Genomic DNA, 18587 nt, shown 5'->3' with positions numbered 1-18587 from the left:
AGAATAAAAGAGCATTTGTTAAGAAATAAACTACAGGGTCCTGCATTCAAGTCTTTCAGAATCCCATTAATTACTGTAGGCTTAAGGCCAGATGCATATTAACACTTCTTAGTGAGAGAATTTTTGTTTCAGACAGAAGGCGAGCATGTTTCTGAACGATACATATTTATCCGCAAATCCTGTCTTAGAAGCAGACTCAAGTTAAATAAATATTGATGGAATTCCAAGAACAACTTGCCCATCTGAAACCTATTAGATTCCATTATATCTCAGAATGCAACACGGGGTTAAAAAAAAATGCTTTTCTTTATTGCCGGGAGCATTGTAAAATGGCACTTACCAGTCTCTCTCTTTCCCTCCTCTGTCAGCCTGCAGGTAACAGTGACATGCCCAGAGACATGAAGAAACTGGTTTAACCTCTTTTGTTTGTAGATTCTAGCTATCCCATATTACCGTGTCAACAAAAGCCGTCAGTCAGACCTAAAAAGGTCATATTGGCGATTGGACACTTGCTTCATGGACGTAGCAAGATACACAGTGCAGTTGTGGCCCAAATCAACAGCAAATGATTCCAAAAGGTGAATACTTCCTAAGAAGTGCTCACTTGGTCTGAGTCAGCCACCTGAGCAAGAGAGAGAGAGAGCCCTAGGAATGCCACGGTTCTTACTATAACAAAACCACAGTGCATTTTCACCTTTTTTTTTCCCGGGGTGCAGGGAAAGGGTGAGAGAGACATTCCCCACTCCTTTCACTATGTTCTTGATGCATAAAGCAAGCAGTCCATCCACAACAGGAAAGTAAATAACAGACCAGTATGTCAGTACAGTACACTCCATTTCAGAAATCTCCAGCCATTTTGTTTTCTTCACACATGGATAAAGCTGAACTTGATCAAACCAGAGATCCCTTAAGTTCCAGAGAAACCTTTGTAACTGGATGATGTTCATGGAATCATAGATATCAGAGACAAAAAACACCTGCTAGGGTGTTCTGTTCTTCCCCATGCTAGTGCAAATTGTTTCCTCATTATATTTTGTATAATTTACAATGGTTTGCTTTGTTCTGAATATCTCAAGTAATGGGGCTTCCACCATGTCAAGTGGGAGAGCATTCTGCCACCTGCAGGAGCTCACCATTTGGAATTCTCTTCTCCGACACATCCTAAATTTTCCATTTATACTTTCCAGAAATCAAGACCAACTTTTTTTTTAAAAAACGTAAGGAAAAATTCTAAGGCCAAGCTAAAGTTATTGGATCAAATTCTGCTCTCGGGTACATTGGTGTAAAGCCGCAATAATTGCATTGACTTCAAATGCTCCAGCTCCCCCAGATTTATACCAGTGTAACTGAGATCAGAATTCAATTACAACCTAATAACAGAGACAAAAGAATCAAGGTTCTTTGAGGTGCAAAGTTACTATATTAAATTCCATATAGAAAAAAAAAGTTTAACATTTCAGAGGTGGGGTTTTTTTTTAATTATTTTTCATAGCTTTAAAAAAAAATGAACACAAAGAATCAGATTCTGAGATACTCAAAGTATTTAGAATCTGGCCCAAAATTTGCAGTGGCCAGACCCAATTTAAATCATATAAACTTCCATAAACACAGGACTTTCCTGGGCATTCCAATGGTCCTTGTAGTTATTAAGCAGCAAATTATGTATTTCTTGTGCCACGTGGGGGGGAGTGTTGTGGATTTGACAATGTTGTCATAAATCATAGTTATGAACCTGAGGACCTGAGTACCTGGCTTCTTGTAATCCTAACTCTTAAAAGGCAATTTAATGAAAATCAGGCCATGAAATGAAGTCCAAATGTCTCACCTCTCCAAAAGAGGCAAAGGCTTAAATTGTTCTGTCACATTACACCCTAGTTTTTGAGCTCCAGATTTATAGCTTTAGGATTTTATTCATTACTTTCAATGTTTTTATACCTGAGTAATAAAATGAGGTGGGTTTTTTTTCTCCTTCACTCCCCTTTCTGTTCCAGTCAGCAGCATTGTGATATGTAAATTTAGCTGTCAGGAAAAATGCCTTCTTGCTAATCCCTTTCTGAAACAGCTAGCAATATTCTTCACAGCATGGCAGCCTGCCAACTCCATGCAGAAGAGAATTCTCCCCTACCTACCTTTTTAAAAACTTGGCACAACATTTGGAAACTAATAAACTGGAAAAGTATTGCAATTAGACTAAGAGGAGATGAAACTGTATCATGGTTTGAACTCTGAGTACCAGGGCTTGATAAACAAAGGTTGACCTAAAGTAATTGAAATAATAGCTATGCAGGCTTTATCAAAGGGAAGTAAAAAAAAACCCCAAATGCTGCAAGCAGGCACTTATACTTCCATACTTCTTGGAGAAAGACATCGGGGTCATTGACCTGCCACGAAGGGTTTACAAACCACAGTCACATTTTACAAAAGACTATTAGTATCGAGCTCCCTATGGGCTTGACTGAGGTTGTCTAGGGTCTTGCAGCTGACCTGTTCCAGAGTCATTTGTAATCCCTTAAGAATCCAAGTGCTCTGCAGATGATGGTGTATCTAGATTTTGGACTATCTTCAAATGCAGGCTGCGAGCCAGGAAGTATATTTGCATGAAGACCAAAAAAGAATGTCTGAACATTTCTGCTGTGGCAGAACACAGTTCATTTGTGTCATGGAAAGGACATTCATGCTTTCTAATTGTCATTTGGAGGCAGCTCTTCTCCCTGCCACTGTCGTTTCAATTTCTCTCGGTGTTTGCACATTTATCTGCGAATGGGTGGTTTAGGAATCCCCTGTGGGTTTTGTGGGCACCCAGGAATCTACTTCCACTACACACAAAGCCCTGGTCTACGCGTCAAATTTAGATTGACCTAGCTGTAGTTAAGCCAACCTAACCACTGGGTAGCTACCGCCGCTTAGGGAGCTGGGTTACCTACACTGACGGAAAAACCTCTTCCGTCAATTTAGGAAGTGTCGATATTACGGCACTACAGTGGCATAGCTGCAGCTGTGCCACTCATAGTGTCGACATACCCAAAGAAATGGCCTGTGGATTTTGCCACTCTCAAAGTGAGGGCGTCCAGTCTGCAACTGCACCTCAGAAGGATACCTCATCCCAACTGCGTACTGCAACTTTCTTTGATGGCTGGGTGCATCTAGTCATGCAGGGAAGAGGGGCCTGCATCTTATAAGGCTTAGAACTGCAGAGGGAAAATAAATTGAATTAAGGATGATATTTGACACCACAGGATGTACCATTATTCTCAGAGTTCACAAACGGATCTCCTTAAAGCTTAGACATGTGACCCATTTTAAACAGGGACCAACAAAGTCTAGGGATTAATATTTTTTCTCACTGCTGGTGGTCTTGGTAATTGCACAGATGTAGCAGATTGTAAATTGGAGACTTTAGTCTCCCGCTAACACACTGCTGGGTAGTCATGACCCCTCCCCACTTTAGTTAAAATCATGGCTGAACGTTAATGAAAAGCTAAAATAGGGCAAAGTTGTTTTTTGGCAATGCTCTCCCTGATAAAGAGCGACTAAGAAAACTAATTCAGCACAGATGTGCACAAACTGAAACTTCATCCTGAACAAACAACTCTTAAAGGTACTAATCTCCTTTTCTGACTTGTGTCTCCAGCAAATAATTTGCATGTGGTATATAGAGAATTTCCCAGTGTGAAATGCTGGAAACATTTAACATAGTCACTACAAAGAAACAAATATCAAATTTTTCTCTCTAGTCTCTTCTACAATCTTTCTGATCAAGTGTAAGTTTTATATGCAATTATCATCAATTATCAGTTGCCCCAGTAATTACACTTTCAGGGTCTTTCTAATCAGTTTTGTCTCCAATGTATTGTTTTTCTGTGTCTTGCCAAATGGGAGCACTTAACATTGAAATATAAAGTATCTGACTATCCACATTTGTATTCTTATAAATTAGCTGATCTAGAAAACTTGTTGGTTTTTTTCGAAAGCTCTCAAGATCCGACAGTACATGGAGTTGGATACAAACAACAGTATTATCCATAAGGGGGCTCAGGAAATGGAGTAAAGAACCTTTTACCTCCAGGGTATGGCTTCAAATCCAAGCGTAGCTGGAAGTGATTGCCAGTTGTTACCACCTGTTCAGTGGCCTATGTGAAATGGGTTTGTGGCCTCACTCAAGATCAGCAGGTGCAATTCATCCCTGTGCAGAAAACCACCACAAAGCCTGTGCACCACAGACGGCCCTCTTTGAGGACATCAGTGATGCATAAGCCTTGTGCTGTCCTCCGCACAGGTTGAATTTCAGTCCTAGTGAGCAATTGCCCCTCCCTTGTTAGCATTCGGAACAGAGAGACCAAGAACTGAATGGACATGATCATTCTCTCCCTTATACAGGGAATCCCTCCACAACTGGCTTTTAATGGTTACTGGCTGGTCAGTGTGGAGAATCTTGTATTATCACAGCTTATGCAAAGCCTCGTCTATGGCTAAAAAGAGGCCTTTAGTCTCCATGAGAGTCAAATATTTTCCACAAGTGAAAGCACAGAGGTTAGGGATCTATTACAGGAGTGGGTGGATGAGGTTCAGTGGCCTGCAATGTGCAGGAGGTCAGACTAGATCAGCGGTTCTCAAACTTCATTGCACCGTGACCCCCTTCTGACAACAAAAAATTACTACACGACCCCAGGAGGGGGGAACCGAAGACCGAGCCCACCCAAGCCCCATCACCCTAGGCGGGGGAGGGGAGGGCCAAAGCTGAAGCCCAAGGGTTTCTGCCCTGGGTGGGGGCATGTAACCTTAGCCCTGGTTGGTGGGGCTTGGGCTTGAGCCCTGGGTGGTGGGGCTTGGGCTTCAGACTTGTGGGGGCCCGGGGCCAATACCAGCCTTGGCGACCCCATTAAAATGGGGTTGCGACCCACAGTTTGAGAATCCCTGGACTAAATGATCATGATGGTCCCTTCTGACCTTGAAGTCTGTGAGTCTATGAACATTTAGTAGAGGTCTGAGAGCAAAAATCTTAGGGGCAATTAGTATTTCAAGGGTCTTATGCATGTGTAACGCCAAAGGCAGTCTTTGCCTCCAAATCCGTAAATATGTAGGCACTGAACACAAATGCATATCCTCCTATGTCCTGACAGAAGCATAAGTCTTCACTTCTAAAGTTTACTTAGCAAGAACTCTGGCAGTCTTCAAGACACATAAAACACAACCTGGACCTTTTGCTCTGGCCTGAAGATTCTGCCGGTGCCAGTATTTAAAGCTGGGAGTTGGGAACATGAAATTTTTTTGTTTTATTTATTGTCCTAAATTGCTCTTATCTACAGTCATGTCTTTGAAAAGCAAACATTTCAAATGAAAGAAGAGATATTGGTGCTTTGTGGATTTGCAAGGAATTCATATTATACTACAAAAATTCTGGTATCTGGGTTACATCTGAAAAAGAGGTCAGCATGACTTGAATTTTCCATATATTCTGCCATAGCAAGAAATCTGTTTCTTAAATCACTTGTTAGCCATTTGTATCACTCAGCAACAAATAACTGAGCTTTTGTATTTTCCTTACCAATTTACTTTTGTCATGAGTGAAGTGAAACCTATGTAGAAAACATCCATTTCTTTCAGGGAAACTTTTTTTCTTTTTAATTGACCTGCCATTTCATGTTAGGAACTTGATGGATTAAATAGCCAGCTGATTATGTTTCCAATTTCAGTTCCAACTCTTGCATTTGCCACTGGCTCACTACTGATCAGAAGCAGATTCTGCATGGAGCCGACATGACGGTATGTCAGGCAGTAATGTGAAAATGAGGTTTTTTTCATTTTATTTTATGGCTTTTCCATACTTGGGGGTATGGAATTTTACCTGCAGGGTAAAAATTTCTTCTTGTTTATAGATTTTTTTTTCACTTTCACTTTTAGAATGAGAGACAGAGAATTATTGGGACTGTTTGCCCATGGCTCTATGAATAAACTGACTGGCAAACGATGTTGCGATCAATGAAACCTGAAACCTGGCTTCATTTCAATTCTGCTTGGGGGAGAGGAGAAACTAACAGATAATTATCTTGAAAATGGAATAACCCAAGCCAAAGGATGACTTTGAAAAGAAATCAGCCATCTGTTTGGTAGACACAACACAATGAGTCATATGCTATCCTCAACCCTATACATACATGACTCCCATTGACAGGAGAGAGAGTTCCATTGGGGATCGCTTCCTATCTTTGCACTGACTCTAATGTAGCTTTAATCACTGCTGAAAGGATCAGACAGTAATACTGAAATACGTTTGAAATATTTCCCCGAGGGAAAAATTTATAGGATGAAATTCACCCCAGTGCACAGATTCTGCACAGGACCCCTCTATACAGCTTAAGCCTTGAGTTGGTACTCTGTGCAAGCTAAGCTCTCTCCCTATGGCCCTGCAAAGACTAGTGGGGGTAAGGCAGTGATTGGGCCAAATCAGAGGGAGGGATCCACATTCCTCTGAAAGTGGCATAAAGAGGCTGTGACTGCTATTGTATCCCACAGGCTTGCATAGCAGCTACAGAGAGCCTTTCAGAGTAGCAGCCGCGTTAGTCTGTATTCGCAGAAAGAACAGGAGAACTAGTGGCACCTTAGAGACTAACCAATTTATTTGAGCATGAGCCTGCTTGAGAGAGCCTGCGCATCAGTTCCTCATGCTGCTCCCATTGGGAAGTGGATTTCACATATACAACTCTCTCCCCGCCAATCCTTCCCCACAGCCCCCAACAACGCCCCCTACACACACCACGTGCACTTCATCCATGCAATACCAAACACCTCTGGCTTTATTCATGTGAAGTGAATGCTACCCAGAATGCATGAACCTTCTAATTAAACAGACAATATCACGATTCTGATTAATTTACCGCTATAGCTTCTGATGGAGTAAAAGGAAAGGAAAACTCATGTGCACAATTTACTATTTGAACCACCAGTGTAAGTATGAACGAACAGTATAAAGCTTAGATGTGCTAAAGATATGGGGCATTACAGTGCTTGTAGGACAAAGAATGAAAGCTAGGGGGAAATAGGAGCTTAAAGTCATTTCTTTCTGTCCCTTAACCCAATGGTTCTCAACCAGGGGTCCGAGGTCTCCGCGGGGGGTCGCAAGCAGGTTTCAGGGGGGCCGCCAAGCAGGCCGGCATTAGACTTGCTGGGGCCCAGGATAGAAAGCCATAGCCCAACCGCATGAGGCTGAAGCCCAGGGCCGTAAGCCCCGCCACCGGGGGCTGAAGCTAAAGTCTGAGCAATGTAGCTACGCAACAGCCCCTGTGGTGTGGGGCCCCAGGCCATTGCCCTGCTTGATACAACGCCGGCCCTGGCTTTTATAGGCTGAAAACCAGTTGTTGTGGCACAGGTGGGCTGTGAAGCTTTTACAGCGGGCGGGGGGGGGGGGCGGCTCAGAAAGGAAAAGGTTGAGAATCCCTGCCTTAACCTGCCTACCCACAATACAGTTCCTTTAGCTGACAGAACTAAGAAAAGGACTGTTATGAAAGTGATCCTTAAGGAAAAAACTAAATTATGCTAAAAGAAAAGGAGGACTTGTGGCACCTTAGAGACTAACCAATTTATTTGCTCAAATAAATTGGTTAGTCTCTAAGGTGCCACAAGTCCTCCTTTTCTTTTTGCGAATACAGACTAACACGGCTGCTACTCTGAAACCTAAATTATGCTAGAAACTTAGGTACTTCTCATACAGAAATGCTGGGGGCGGGAGGGCATGGCAATGGTATCTTGATATAAATGCTTAAACAAAAATGAAGGGGTCAGAACCTTGCATGTGAACGAGCAACGGGCGGTGCTAGACCTGTGGGGAGGGGGAGGAAGGTGGTTTAAAACCACCTTTGCACTCTCCCAGTCGTGGGAGCTTGGGTCTGGCACCCATCATACGTTAGAGCAGACTGCAGGCTGCTTTCACTTATTGTGGCCACTGACACCTGTCTGGGGCCATTATGCAGCTGGGGAATGTCAGAGTGCAAATTCTGTCCACACCCCTCTCCATCAGGCTGGGATGGGGTGGAGCAGGTGGTGCAGAGCCGGGGGTGTGTCACCAATGGATGCCCCCGCATCAAAGGAATCCCCAGATATTCTTTTGCACCGCAGGAGTGGAGCCAAGGGACTGGAACAGGGGCAAGGATCTGCCACCTCCAAAGGTGTTATTTTGTTTTTAAATAACAAACTGCACTTCATTTCAGCTTTTCATGATGGCACTACAGATACCTGTCAAATTTTAGTAGAGCATTGTGACTTGAGTGTAATGAGGCCTCCTGTTACATGGTTAGCCCAAAGTGTTTTTAGTAAATAGCTGACAAATGTACTGGTGTAAGGCACCTCAACTCAGCCGACTCTTCCAGGGCTGGATTTGCTGAAACTTAAAGCAAATATGTTCACACACAACATAATCCCTCCACACAGTAGTGGGAAATTTGATAGGAAAAAAAAATATCAAAAGTAATTAGAAAGGCGACACAAGATCACAGCTGCCCTTTAATATATGTCTAGTTTATTATTTATTAAAGCCTAATACTGCCTCCAAAACTTTTCCATGCAGCAGTTGGCTGAAAAGGCACCACCTCTTTTTAAAAACTGCATGAAATGCGGAATATGTAAATACCACAGCAATCACTCAAATGTGGACACAACATGCCAAATCCTTATTGGCACCAAATCCTTTAGCTTGTAAGGAACATGCTCCCTGAAACGTGAACTCTATCTTATATTGCAAAGTTTGCAGGACGTGCCCAAATAGTTTGACTTGTTTACTTGCTTCAGAAATAATCTTACTCTTCCTGCTGTAAATTTTCATTTGCACATCGCTGCAGATTGTTGTGCGTGTTGTGGAAGATGATTGAAATTTATGCCTCATATTCACAGTAAAGGCACACCAGTAGGATGATGCTTCCCTATGCTGATAATCTGATATGGAAAGGGCTTCTTCCATTGGGACAGTAGGCCAGTCTCATCAGTCCCCATCCATTTCCGTTTAAAAGTCAGCAGAAAAGCTCCCTGGTTTCAATAGGTGCTGGAGCAGACCATAGGCCTTTTCGTTTATCTACTTCAACTGTCTGCATACAGGTCTGTGCTCACTACTATAGCTGTATTTGAAATGGGGAGCTCTTCTGCCACAAACTAAGCAAATCAACCCCCAGCTACCCACCAAATTATTAACTGGCTAATTTCACCATGGACACCAGACTGTCTTTGGATGGTAATGAGTTTCAGTCACTAACCTGGACTGATTTTGAACAACTGACCCCAGACGTGAAAGGCTTCATATCCTATTACCAACACCATCTTGTCTTTGTTGCTGTTGCAGTAGATTTTTTAACTTGTTCCAGGCACAGTCCTAACTCCCAATCCCTATAAATTAATTGCTGAGCAGAGATTTTCTAATAGTCTTTTTGCGTTGATTGACACGCTGTCTGGGAGTGTCAATAGGGCCCTGTCAGCATTACCTGCTTAGGGGACAACACAAACATACAGTCCTGTCAGAGAGGGGCAGAAGAGCGTGACCGATTTTACTTACAGCAAGGATGGCAATGAGAATCCCTGCAGCACACAGCACAGCGTCGTTAATCGTCTCGCCCGTTTTCAAAGGGTACTTGATACTCTCGTCGTTGCAGTAAAACCCCCTTTGGTACGGCTGGATTGTGCTAGTTTCAATGATCAGAAAGGGCAGACCGGCTGGGGGAGAGAAAAGACAAACAATAGAGAACAACACAAAAGAAAAACATCAGTAACTTGGACAAATACGAACAAAAAACAACAAAGAGCCCTCCCCAATTCACCACCCCTTTGATGAGGCTTTTCTTTTTTTCCTAATAAGTTTCCAAAGTGCACAGTGTTGGGAACTGTTTTATTAAGTTTCTCCTGGGGGAAAGTACCTATTCTGCTGTGGTTATCAGATGTAAATGCTGCATGCTCCTAGTGAAGCCTTGCACACTGCAAATATTAACTTACAGGAATGAATGCCAACAGCATCCCCGCTGCAAGAAATCATGGAAAAAAATATGACAGTATTCCCCACAGAGCGCCTGGAACTCCTTGCCAGAGGGTGTTGTAAAGGCCAATACTATAACGGAGTTCAAAAGGGAGCTAGATAGATTCATGGAAGATAGGTCCATCAATGGCTATTAGGCAGGATGGGCAGGAATGGTGTCCCTAGCCTCTGTTTGCCAGAAGCTGGGATTGGGTGACAGGGCATGGATCACTTGATGATAACCTGTCTGTTCATTCCCTTTGGGGCACCTGCCATTGGCCACTGTCAGAGGACAGGATACCGGGCTGGATGGACCTTTGGTCTGACCCAGTATGGCCGTTCTTATGTTATTATGTACTGTGACCAGAGCACCAAAATGTCTCTCTGAAATGACGTGATGGAAGCTGAGTTCAGCAGGATTGTAGGAGGAGTTACTGAATAAACCAACAGGAAACTATCAAGTATCAGGTCATGCTTTTCCTGCCATATTGAACCAGGCCAAGCCCCATCTACACAGGCTTCGATACAGTGTTTAAAAACAAAACAAAACTGCATTTCCATGGTTAATATACCTCTGTGTCTTAAAGGGGTTCCACCACAGTTTGCCTCACCAATGTGGACAAAGGATATAAACATCGTGAGAGCAACCTTTCTTTGAACACTTTTTGAATGCTGGTCAAACACAGCATCTATCCAACCATCCACAATAGCTGGTGAAACCACATCAGATCCTATTGGGTGCGACCATGAGAAATATGTTTTAAAAACAGTTTTAAAGACCTTAATTTCCACACTGTAGCTGGAACTTCAAACCAGATGTACAATATACGGTCACAGACCAATATAAACTGGTTATGGTACAAGATAATAAAACTTAGATTTGTTGCACTAGTATAATTCAATAATAAGCAATAATAATGCTATTTCAGAGGAATGTAGCTTTGTCTAGAAGTTAGAGTAGAGGATTGGGAATCTTTCCCAGTTCTGTTGCTGATCCTGGATGAGTATGGGCAGGCCACTTAAGTCGTCTATGTGCCTTGGTTTCACCAAGTGTTTTGCTGTTGACTTCAATAACAGGAGGATCAGTACATTTGATCCAAAAGCTCTTTGTAACCCTTTCAAAGTGATTTACAACTACACATATAGGAAAATCTTCTTCCGTCTCTGAAATGATATCCCACTGAGGTGAAGCAAAAAACAATTTAAGAATGCAGCAACACTACTCAACAGTTTGGGACATGATGCAAAGAGCAACAAAAAACAATGTTTGACTGAAACTACGGAGGATAGCATTTAGGTAATGTAGTTATCCAAGTTGGCATTTGGCTAAAACACCAAGACTGCGCGCCCTACTGTTGCAAAAAGTGTCATGGAATATTTATTGACCACTAACTGGGTTAAATGTCTGAGTTCTTATTTACACTCCTACAACTTTAAAATTATCAGATTTTTTCTCTTAAATTAAGAAATGTTGCTTCTTGGTTTTCACATGATTTGCCTAGAGCAGTTTTACTGCTGTCATAGACAGCTATCCTGTAATTAGTGAAGGATTTTGTCCAGAAAGGTAAAATCAAAGGCTCATTTTAAAAATGTTTTCAATTTGTGTGTAAACAAGTTAAGCTGCTTACATTTTTGTAATCCGTTTTGGAGTTCCTTCATTCTGTTTTAACAGCTTTTTCCAATCCACAAATTATTACTTTTTGCTGATTGCCTTAAATAAATGATTCACAATGTGAAATGTATAACTGTACTCTGAAAAAGATCTCTCTCTCACACACACACACACACACACAGAGCCGAATTCTGTTCTCAGTTTCTCAAATATAGCCGAGACTACAATTTGGCACAATGTTCTGGGTTATTGTGTGTGTGATTTTCTATAAGAATATAAGGAGCTGGTAATATTAAACACACAGACTGCCTGCACTGGGCTGTCTGTTTTCGAAGACACTAATGAAATAGTGAATAAATGTCTCAGAACTATTCCTCTTGTCAACTCATCTCAGGCTTTGCAAATAAAATTGGACATCTCATGTGGATCCAGCTCATCTTCATTCCACTCTCCAAGAGTTTTGAAACCTAGCCAGTTTGGCTCTGAAAGGTATCTCTTAAGCCGGCAATATGATATTAATAACCTTCTTTAAAGATCCAGAGTATCCTAATGAAAAACTGCACCCAAAAAGCTAACGCTGTTTGGTGTGATCCAGTTTCACCACCACTTGAAACAGCAGCATAACAGTTGAACTTGGGGAGTAGACATACCACAGTTACATGGCTTATTGTTATTTCTCCAGTTCTTCTTTTTAATAGCTTTCACATGACAGGTCTGTAAAACACATGTTCCCACAGACAATGAAACACATCTGAAAGCTAAGAAAGAAAGAAAGAAAGAAAGAAAGAAAGAAAGAACAATAGTGTTTCTGTGTACTATATGAACCCAGGAATAATAAAGATTTGTTTTCCCTTCATTCATTGAACAGCATGAGGTTGTAGTATTTCTGTGTGTTCAATCATATGTTTGACTGCCACAGCTATAATAAGAGCATAAGTGGCATACATTGTGTATATTTTCTTAAAATGCGCATAGACATAGTTTAGAAAAATCCAATGGTTTTGTTTTCTCTCCTACAAACTTGTGGTTTAGTGGGATATTGCCAATAGAGTCTTGACATTTTTCCAGCAAACAGTAACCTCAGATTCCCTTCTTTTCTTTTTTCTTTTTTTTCTCTTTTTTTACAAGAGAAGCATAAACATACCCTCAATAGCTGAACGGATATTGCTTAGAAGACATAATATACCCTAGACTGTGGGCTAGAGGCTGTTCTTTCAAAGGTTATTATCCAAGTGACAGAAGGCATCACTCTTGTAATAAAGAATGTGCTGCCAGATACCCGGCTAAAGATGGCCCTTCTTTGAAAAGATTATCTCTCTGAGCACAGATTGTCTAAGTGACTGTCACCACTCACACTTTCAGGCACTCTCACGCTTTCTGGCAATGATTAGCACTGAGACTGCAACATGGGGAAGCCTGTACTAGTACCAGAAGCTATTTGGAGAAAGGATTTTGCAGAAGATGCTATGAATGAAAAAGAACTCAGTAAAGGAACAAAAGGAAAGGTCCCTTCAGGGTTCCTTACAGAGATGTTCCTGATTCCGCTTTCATTTACACTGGAATATTCACCAGAGAGTTAAAGACTTCCAGATTAGAGAGGCTGCAATTGTCTATCAGAAAGACAAGGTAAGAGTCATGGACGGTGACAAACAATAGAGTTAAATCAATGAAGTTACAGCAGGAGAGAAAAGTTTGGTCCCATCACTTTTCCTGTACTAGTGCCATAAGGAGAATAAAAAGGCAAGTCCAATTTTCATCTGGGGCATCTTAATAAGACATTTTGCATTTTGGATGCTCATATTAACACTTTCCCATAAACGTACATACTGTGCCCTTACGAACTGATTTGTGTGTCCAAATTCAAGATCTGGACAACATTTTAAGGCACCCAACTTTTAAAAGCTACCATCCCCCATGATCCCTTAACATCACTAGAAGACAATGGCAGGAGCCCTCAGAATGTTTAAAAAGTAATGGCAGTCAAAGAGGCAGCCCCTAGAAAGCAGGGACAGGTGGTAAGTCCATACCAAGGTGATCAGTTGATCCATGTAGTAGGCAATAGATTGTACCAATGGAATGGTCACTCCATCCTAAAATGATCTCTGGTAGCAATTTATCCTGGTGCTTCTGTCCATGGCTCATGTTCATCTATGCCAGAGATCCCCAAAGTGAGGGGCGTCCCCTCACCCCAGGGGTGTGTGGAGGAACAGACGGGGGGGCATGGCATGGCCAGGGCATGGCAGGGCCAGGCCAGCCCCCAAAATGGCAGGGAGGGAACGCCATCCAGCCCCTCTCCACTCCAGTCCCACTCCCAGCCAAGTAACTGACTCCTGGCCCTGCGCCTGGCCCTGGCCCCAGCTTTGGCATGGCTCAGCTCAGCTCCTGGCACCACACCAGCCCCCAGCCTCTCACGCTGGCCGCGGTATGTTCCCGGGCCAGGGCCAAGGCTGGGGGCAAAGCCGGGAGCGGAGCTGCACCTGGCCACTGGCCCGGCTGCCAGCCCCAACCACAGCCCAGCTCCTGTCCCCACCTCCAGCCTCGGCCCCTGGCTGCGGCACTGCTCCTGGCCCCAGACCCACCCCGAGCTGCGGCCCCAGCCTCGGCCCCCTTACCCCTGGCCATGGGGGTGGGGGGCAGAGAGGAATAAGGAGGGGGTGAGACCTGTGCTTTCAGTTCTATGGGAAAGGTTGACATGAATAGACCTGTCCTCTAGTACCCCTACAGCGCAAAGGGATCACATCCTCTTTAGTACTGACAGTTCCCTTCTGGACACCTAGATAATGGCAGGCAGACTTTACTGTAATGCTTCAAGAACATACCATTTCCCTACTACTTGAGGGCAGTTCTACACTACTGGTTAAGTCGATCTGACTTATGTCGCTCAAGGGTATGAAAAAGCCTCCCACCACGCCCCCAGCGATGCAAGTTTCGCAATGTCCACACTGGCACTATGTCGGCAGGAGAGTCTCTCCCGCTGACACAGCTTATGCTTCTCGCCGAGATGGAGTAATTATACTGACGGGAGAGCAGCCTCCCCTCGGCATAGAGCATCTTCACTAGACGCGCTACAGCGACGCTGTGTAGACGTAGCACTATAGGGTAGACCGTCCCTGAGGCATTCACATACAGATTTACCCTCACCAGACCCCTGTGAGGTAGGGAAGTGCTATTATCCCCATTTTACCTATAGGGAAACAGAGGCATAGAGCAATTAAGGAATTTGCCCAAGGTTACACAGGGAGTTTTGGCAGAGCTGGGAAATAAATGCCTTTTTTTTTTTTTTTTTGGATTCCTAGTCCAGTCTCTTAACTGCAGGACGATCTTTCTACCCTGTGGTCATATAAAGAGTTTCTGGTGTAATAACATAACAATGAAATTCCAACCGCACACCCTGAACTAGATATGCTCTGCTCCCCAACAGGGCTCTGCTCCAAACCATGAACATAATAGAAATCTCTTGAGGCCTGATCCCGGACCATTAAAACCAATGGGAGTTTAGCCGTTGACTTCATTTGAAGCTGGATCGAGCCTCTGCTAAATGCAGCGTGAAGCAGGTGTGGATATTAATGAATTCAGTTAGGCACTGCAGGACTCCGTGGTGCTGTGCAGTGAAAAATTATGTTGCTTTTGTTGGGAGGAAGTCAAAGCGACTTTCTAACCCCTCGCGGCTGGTGTCCTACACTAAGATATTTCAGTAAAGGATTTAAATGTATTTGCCTTTATATTTAATAAATTATCTTGGAGGCCACTCAGGTTTTGAAATCTAGTATCGAGGAGAGATATCTCTTCCCCTGTTTATTAATGCCTTTCCCCAACACTCAATTCATTTTCAATACCTCCTGGGAAAGCTAACAACGTACAGAAAAAAAAAAAACAAAAAAAAACCCATGCGCTCACTGACCAGCTTCCAACATGCATAAAATCAAAGGCTGAAGAAAGGATTCTGTGTTGAGATGCTTTGAAACGTGGAGTCTTTGAAAAGCTAGCACTTGTGCAGATTTTTTTTTAAAAAAAACAGGATAAGCTTTCATTGGCCACCCATTGATAAACTCATGTGGGAGGTGTTACTGGGGTGACCCAGCCATGAAGCTCTGATCTTCCCAGCCAAAGCTTCACCTTTGCACTAAATGAAACAGTCTCTTTTTTGAAGGTTTTTTTTTTTTTTAAATCCTTGGAAGAATCTTTACTCTTTGCTCTCCCTAGACATCACAGGTCATCAAGAATTATATTTCCCATCATAGGCATCTCAGCTAAATGTCAGGAATCGCTACTTGAGCCTTTGCTACAAGTATTCTTCACTGTATTTGCTTTAGAGTCTATGATGCTCAGACCCCATGGAGGTTTTTAAAGTTTCACTGCATTAGGGTTCTAGCCTAATAGTTGAAAAAGATCTTTGAATAATACGGTGGGGCTGTGTGGTGTATCTGATTCCTCACTCAGGACATAGAGTATAAATATTTGGGTTACATGTAAGTGACAGGGGTTCCTTTTAGAGTAATTAATGGCTGGGCTTGGGAATGTATAAAACTTATTTGGTTTACAATTTTTCTTCAGATTTTGAAGGCTGGATAAAATCCAGATTAGACTAAGATGGGCCCCTATTGAGACTTTCCCCAGCTCTTAAAGAAGAACTGCCATTTCAGACAAGGAAAGCACTAGCCCTGGCTGCTGCTGCTAATGTGAAATATTCTGAGTATGGCTCATTTAAAAAACAAATATTTATAAGAAGACTTGAGGTGCCTCCCCCATGTCAAGCACAGGGAACCCTACCATGCCAGCCTTCCCAAGGGGCTTCAACAGCAATGAAACCAGTGGGATTTTTATCAACAGTTTAAAAAAAAAAAAAAAAGAGGGAGCCTGAGCCAATGCCTACTGAAGTCAATGGAAAGGATCCTGTTGACTTCAGTGGGTGTTGGATTGGGCCCTAAGGCTGGGATTTCGGAAGCAGTCTGAGGCAGTTATAGGCCCAACGCCCAATGAATTTGAGTGCCTACCTCCTTTAGACTCCTATGGAAACCTCAGCCTAAATTACTAATATTTGTGTCTTATTGAAAGTAAATGAAATCACTTTAGCTCCCTATTGTAATGGACTGCTTCTTTAAATTGTTATTCCTTTGGTTTCAGCAGTCCCATACACCTCTCTCTGTCCTTGTCTACATGGAAATTGATCTGATTTCTTTAACAAGTGGCCAAATTTTACCATCCACATTTTAAATAGAACTCCCCATTCAAATCAATTAGCAGTTCCACTTCCCTTAGGGAAAAGTCCTACAGAAATGAATAGGGATAAAACTGACTCTAAAACCCCACTCAATTTAATGTGGGTCATAAACCTGCTTTAGAATCCTACAAATCCTATAGAAAGTCATCACTCGCTATTCAATTTGATTGTTTAACTCTATGGAAAAAGTCATATGATTTTATTAAGATAATGTTGAAATAAGGAACGGTACAGAGTTCAAGCATAGAAGTTTCTGGTTGTCAGGGGATAAGGTACAGATTATCCAGGGGTACAAAATTCGATTTAGGAGCTGGTGGAGCAAGGATCACATAATAATCTGCAATCTCCCCGACTGGGGGAAAAGTTTAACCGGTCAGAGTACAGACATCGAGATATGGGGTAAGTTATCCACACAACGGCTATGTTCAGTATGCTGGGTATAGTGAGTGAATACGGGGGTGGGGATGCGTCTACCCTCATTTGGTGGGGTTTAATGTTCAGTGGGTTTACGGTTCCAGTTCATACGGTCCCATGGGGAAGGTCTCTCAGTCTCTTTCCCACAGTGTGTGCACAATGTCGTACCGGCTCACTCCTCCTGGTACAGTCGGTGGCCGGTGATGTGCTTGTTGATTTTAACCAAAATATACAGGCTTTAGTTTATTTTCTACTCACAACAGGTTTTGCTACAGAACTCACTAACCTTTGTTTCTGTCTGTGTTAGTCTGGTCTGGGGCCCCTCCTGCTTACAAAAGGGGTGGCATTTCATTTCACCTTTTTTTTCTACGATAACTAATCGCATTTAAGCCAATAGGCAGAGACATAACTTAACTTAAGCATGGACAGACTGCCAAGTCCATCGTCTGCTACAGAGCCTGGAGGTGTGGCAATGAGAAAGCAGAGCACACTGTGATCAAGATGTGAATCTTGCTGTCTAATGATTTGCGACGAGCTCGTTATTCATGGTTTCTGAGCAACGTTAATCTCTCTGTTTCCCCACATGATACTTGCAGTGTGCTTCAAATAACCTGGAAGGAAAGAATATTTAATTCCTGCATGTACATCCCTGTAATGTTTATGGCCCCATTGAGATGTGCTACTAATGACCCTTCTGCACATGTGTATTCCTTCTGAAGTGAATGAGACTGTGATTTGGAGTAGAGCAGTGATTTTCAGCCTATGAACCACGGACCCCTGGCGGTCTAAGATTTCCAAAGGGATCTGCACCTCCATTCGAAATATTTTAGGGGCCCACACATGAATAAAGGTTGAAAACCATGGGTGTAGAGAATCCCACTGGAATGCCGAGGTCTAAGGCAGGAATTTACTAGTGGTGCTTGAGCTTGATGTTCCATCCATTCACTTCACAACAATTTTTTTTAAGAAGGTGACACATGAACCAATAATTTGGGAACTGCTGGCCCAAGGTAAACTATGTCTCCACCTAGTGGTCAAATGCATTTATCAGGAAAGCAGCAATGAACAATTTCAGGATTTTGAGGTACATCTGTAAGCATAACGCTGCTAAAAGGTCAGATCCTGACAGTGATTATCTGTGTGGGCTTTCCGGGCTGGTTATATAGAAAAGATCTTGGCAGCAAACACATTTAAAACAAATGGCAAATCATCCTCACACACGGAAGGGTTTGATAGATCACCATCAAACTCTTTCTGATTCAAAGTCTAAGCAGTCTACTATTGGGATCTTAGGGTGCCAGGTCCGGTTTCAAATTACATGAATGGGAGTTTTCCTTTGATTTTGGTGGGAG

The 18587-nt window shown here is 42.7% G+C and overlaps 1 protein-coding gene across 1 annotated transcript in view; it reads right to left on the bottom strand.

Annotated features, from left to right (window-relative positions):
- Positions 1–18587, bottom strand: part of PLPP3 (phospholipid phosphatase 3) — a 64400-nt gene that overhangs the window by 21263 nt on the left and 24550 nt on the right. Inside the window, exon 2 of the mRNA XM_077824179.1 lies at positions 9536–9693. Within this exon, the coding sequence (XP_077680305.1) occupies positions 9536–9693 (158 nt within the window). The remainder of the gene's footprint in view (positions 1–9535; positions 9694–18587) is intronic.

This window comes from Eretmochelys imbricata, chromosome 8, assembly GCF_965152235.1.
Source record: "Eretmochelys imbricata isolate rEreImb1 chromosome 8, rEreImb1.hap1, whole genome shotgun sequence".
In the NCBI taxonomy this organism is placed as follows: domain Eukaryota; kingdom Metazoa; phylum Chordata; order Testudines; family Cheloniidae; genus Eretmochelys; species Eretmochelys imbricata.
The sequence above is the reverse complement of the archived record's forward strand: the minus strand, read 5'-3'. Positions and strand labels throughout refer to the sequence as shown.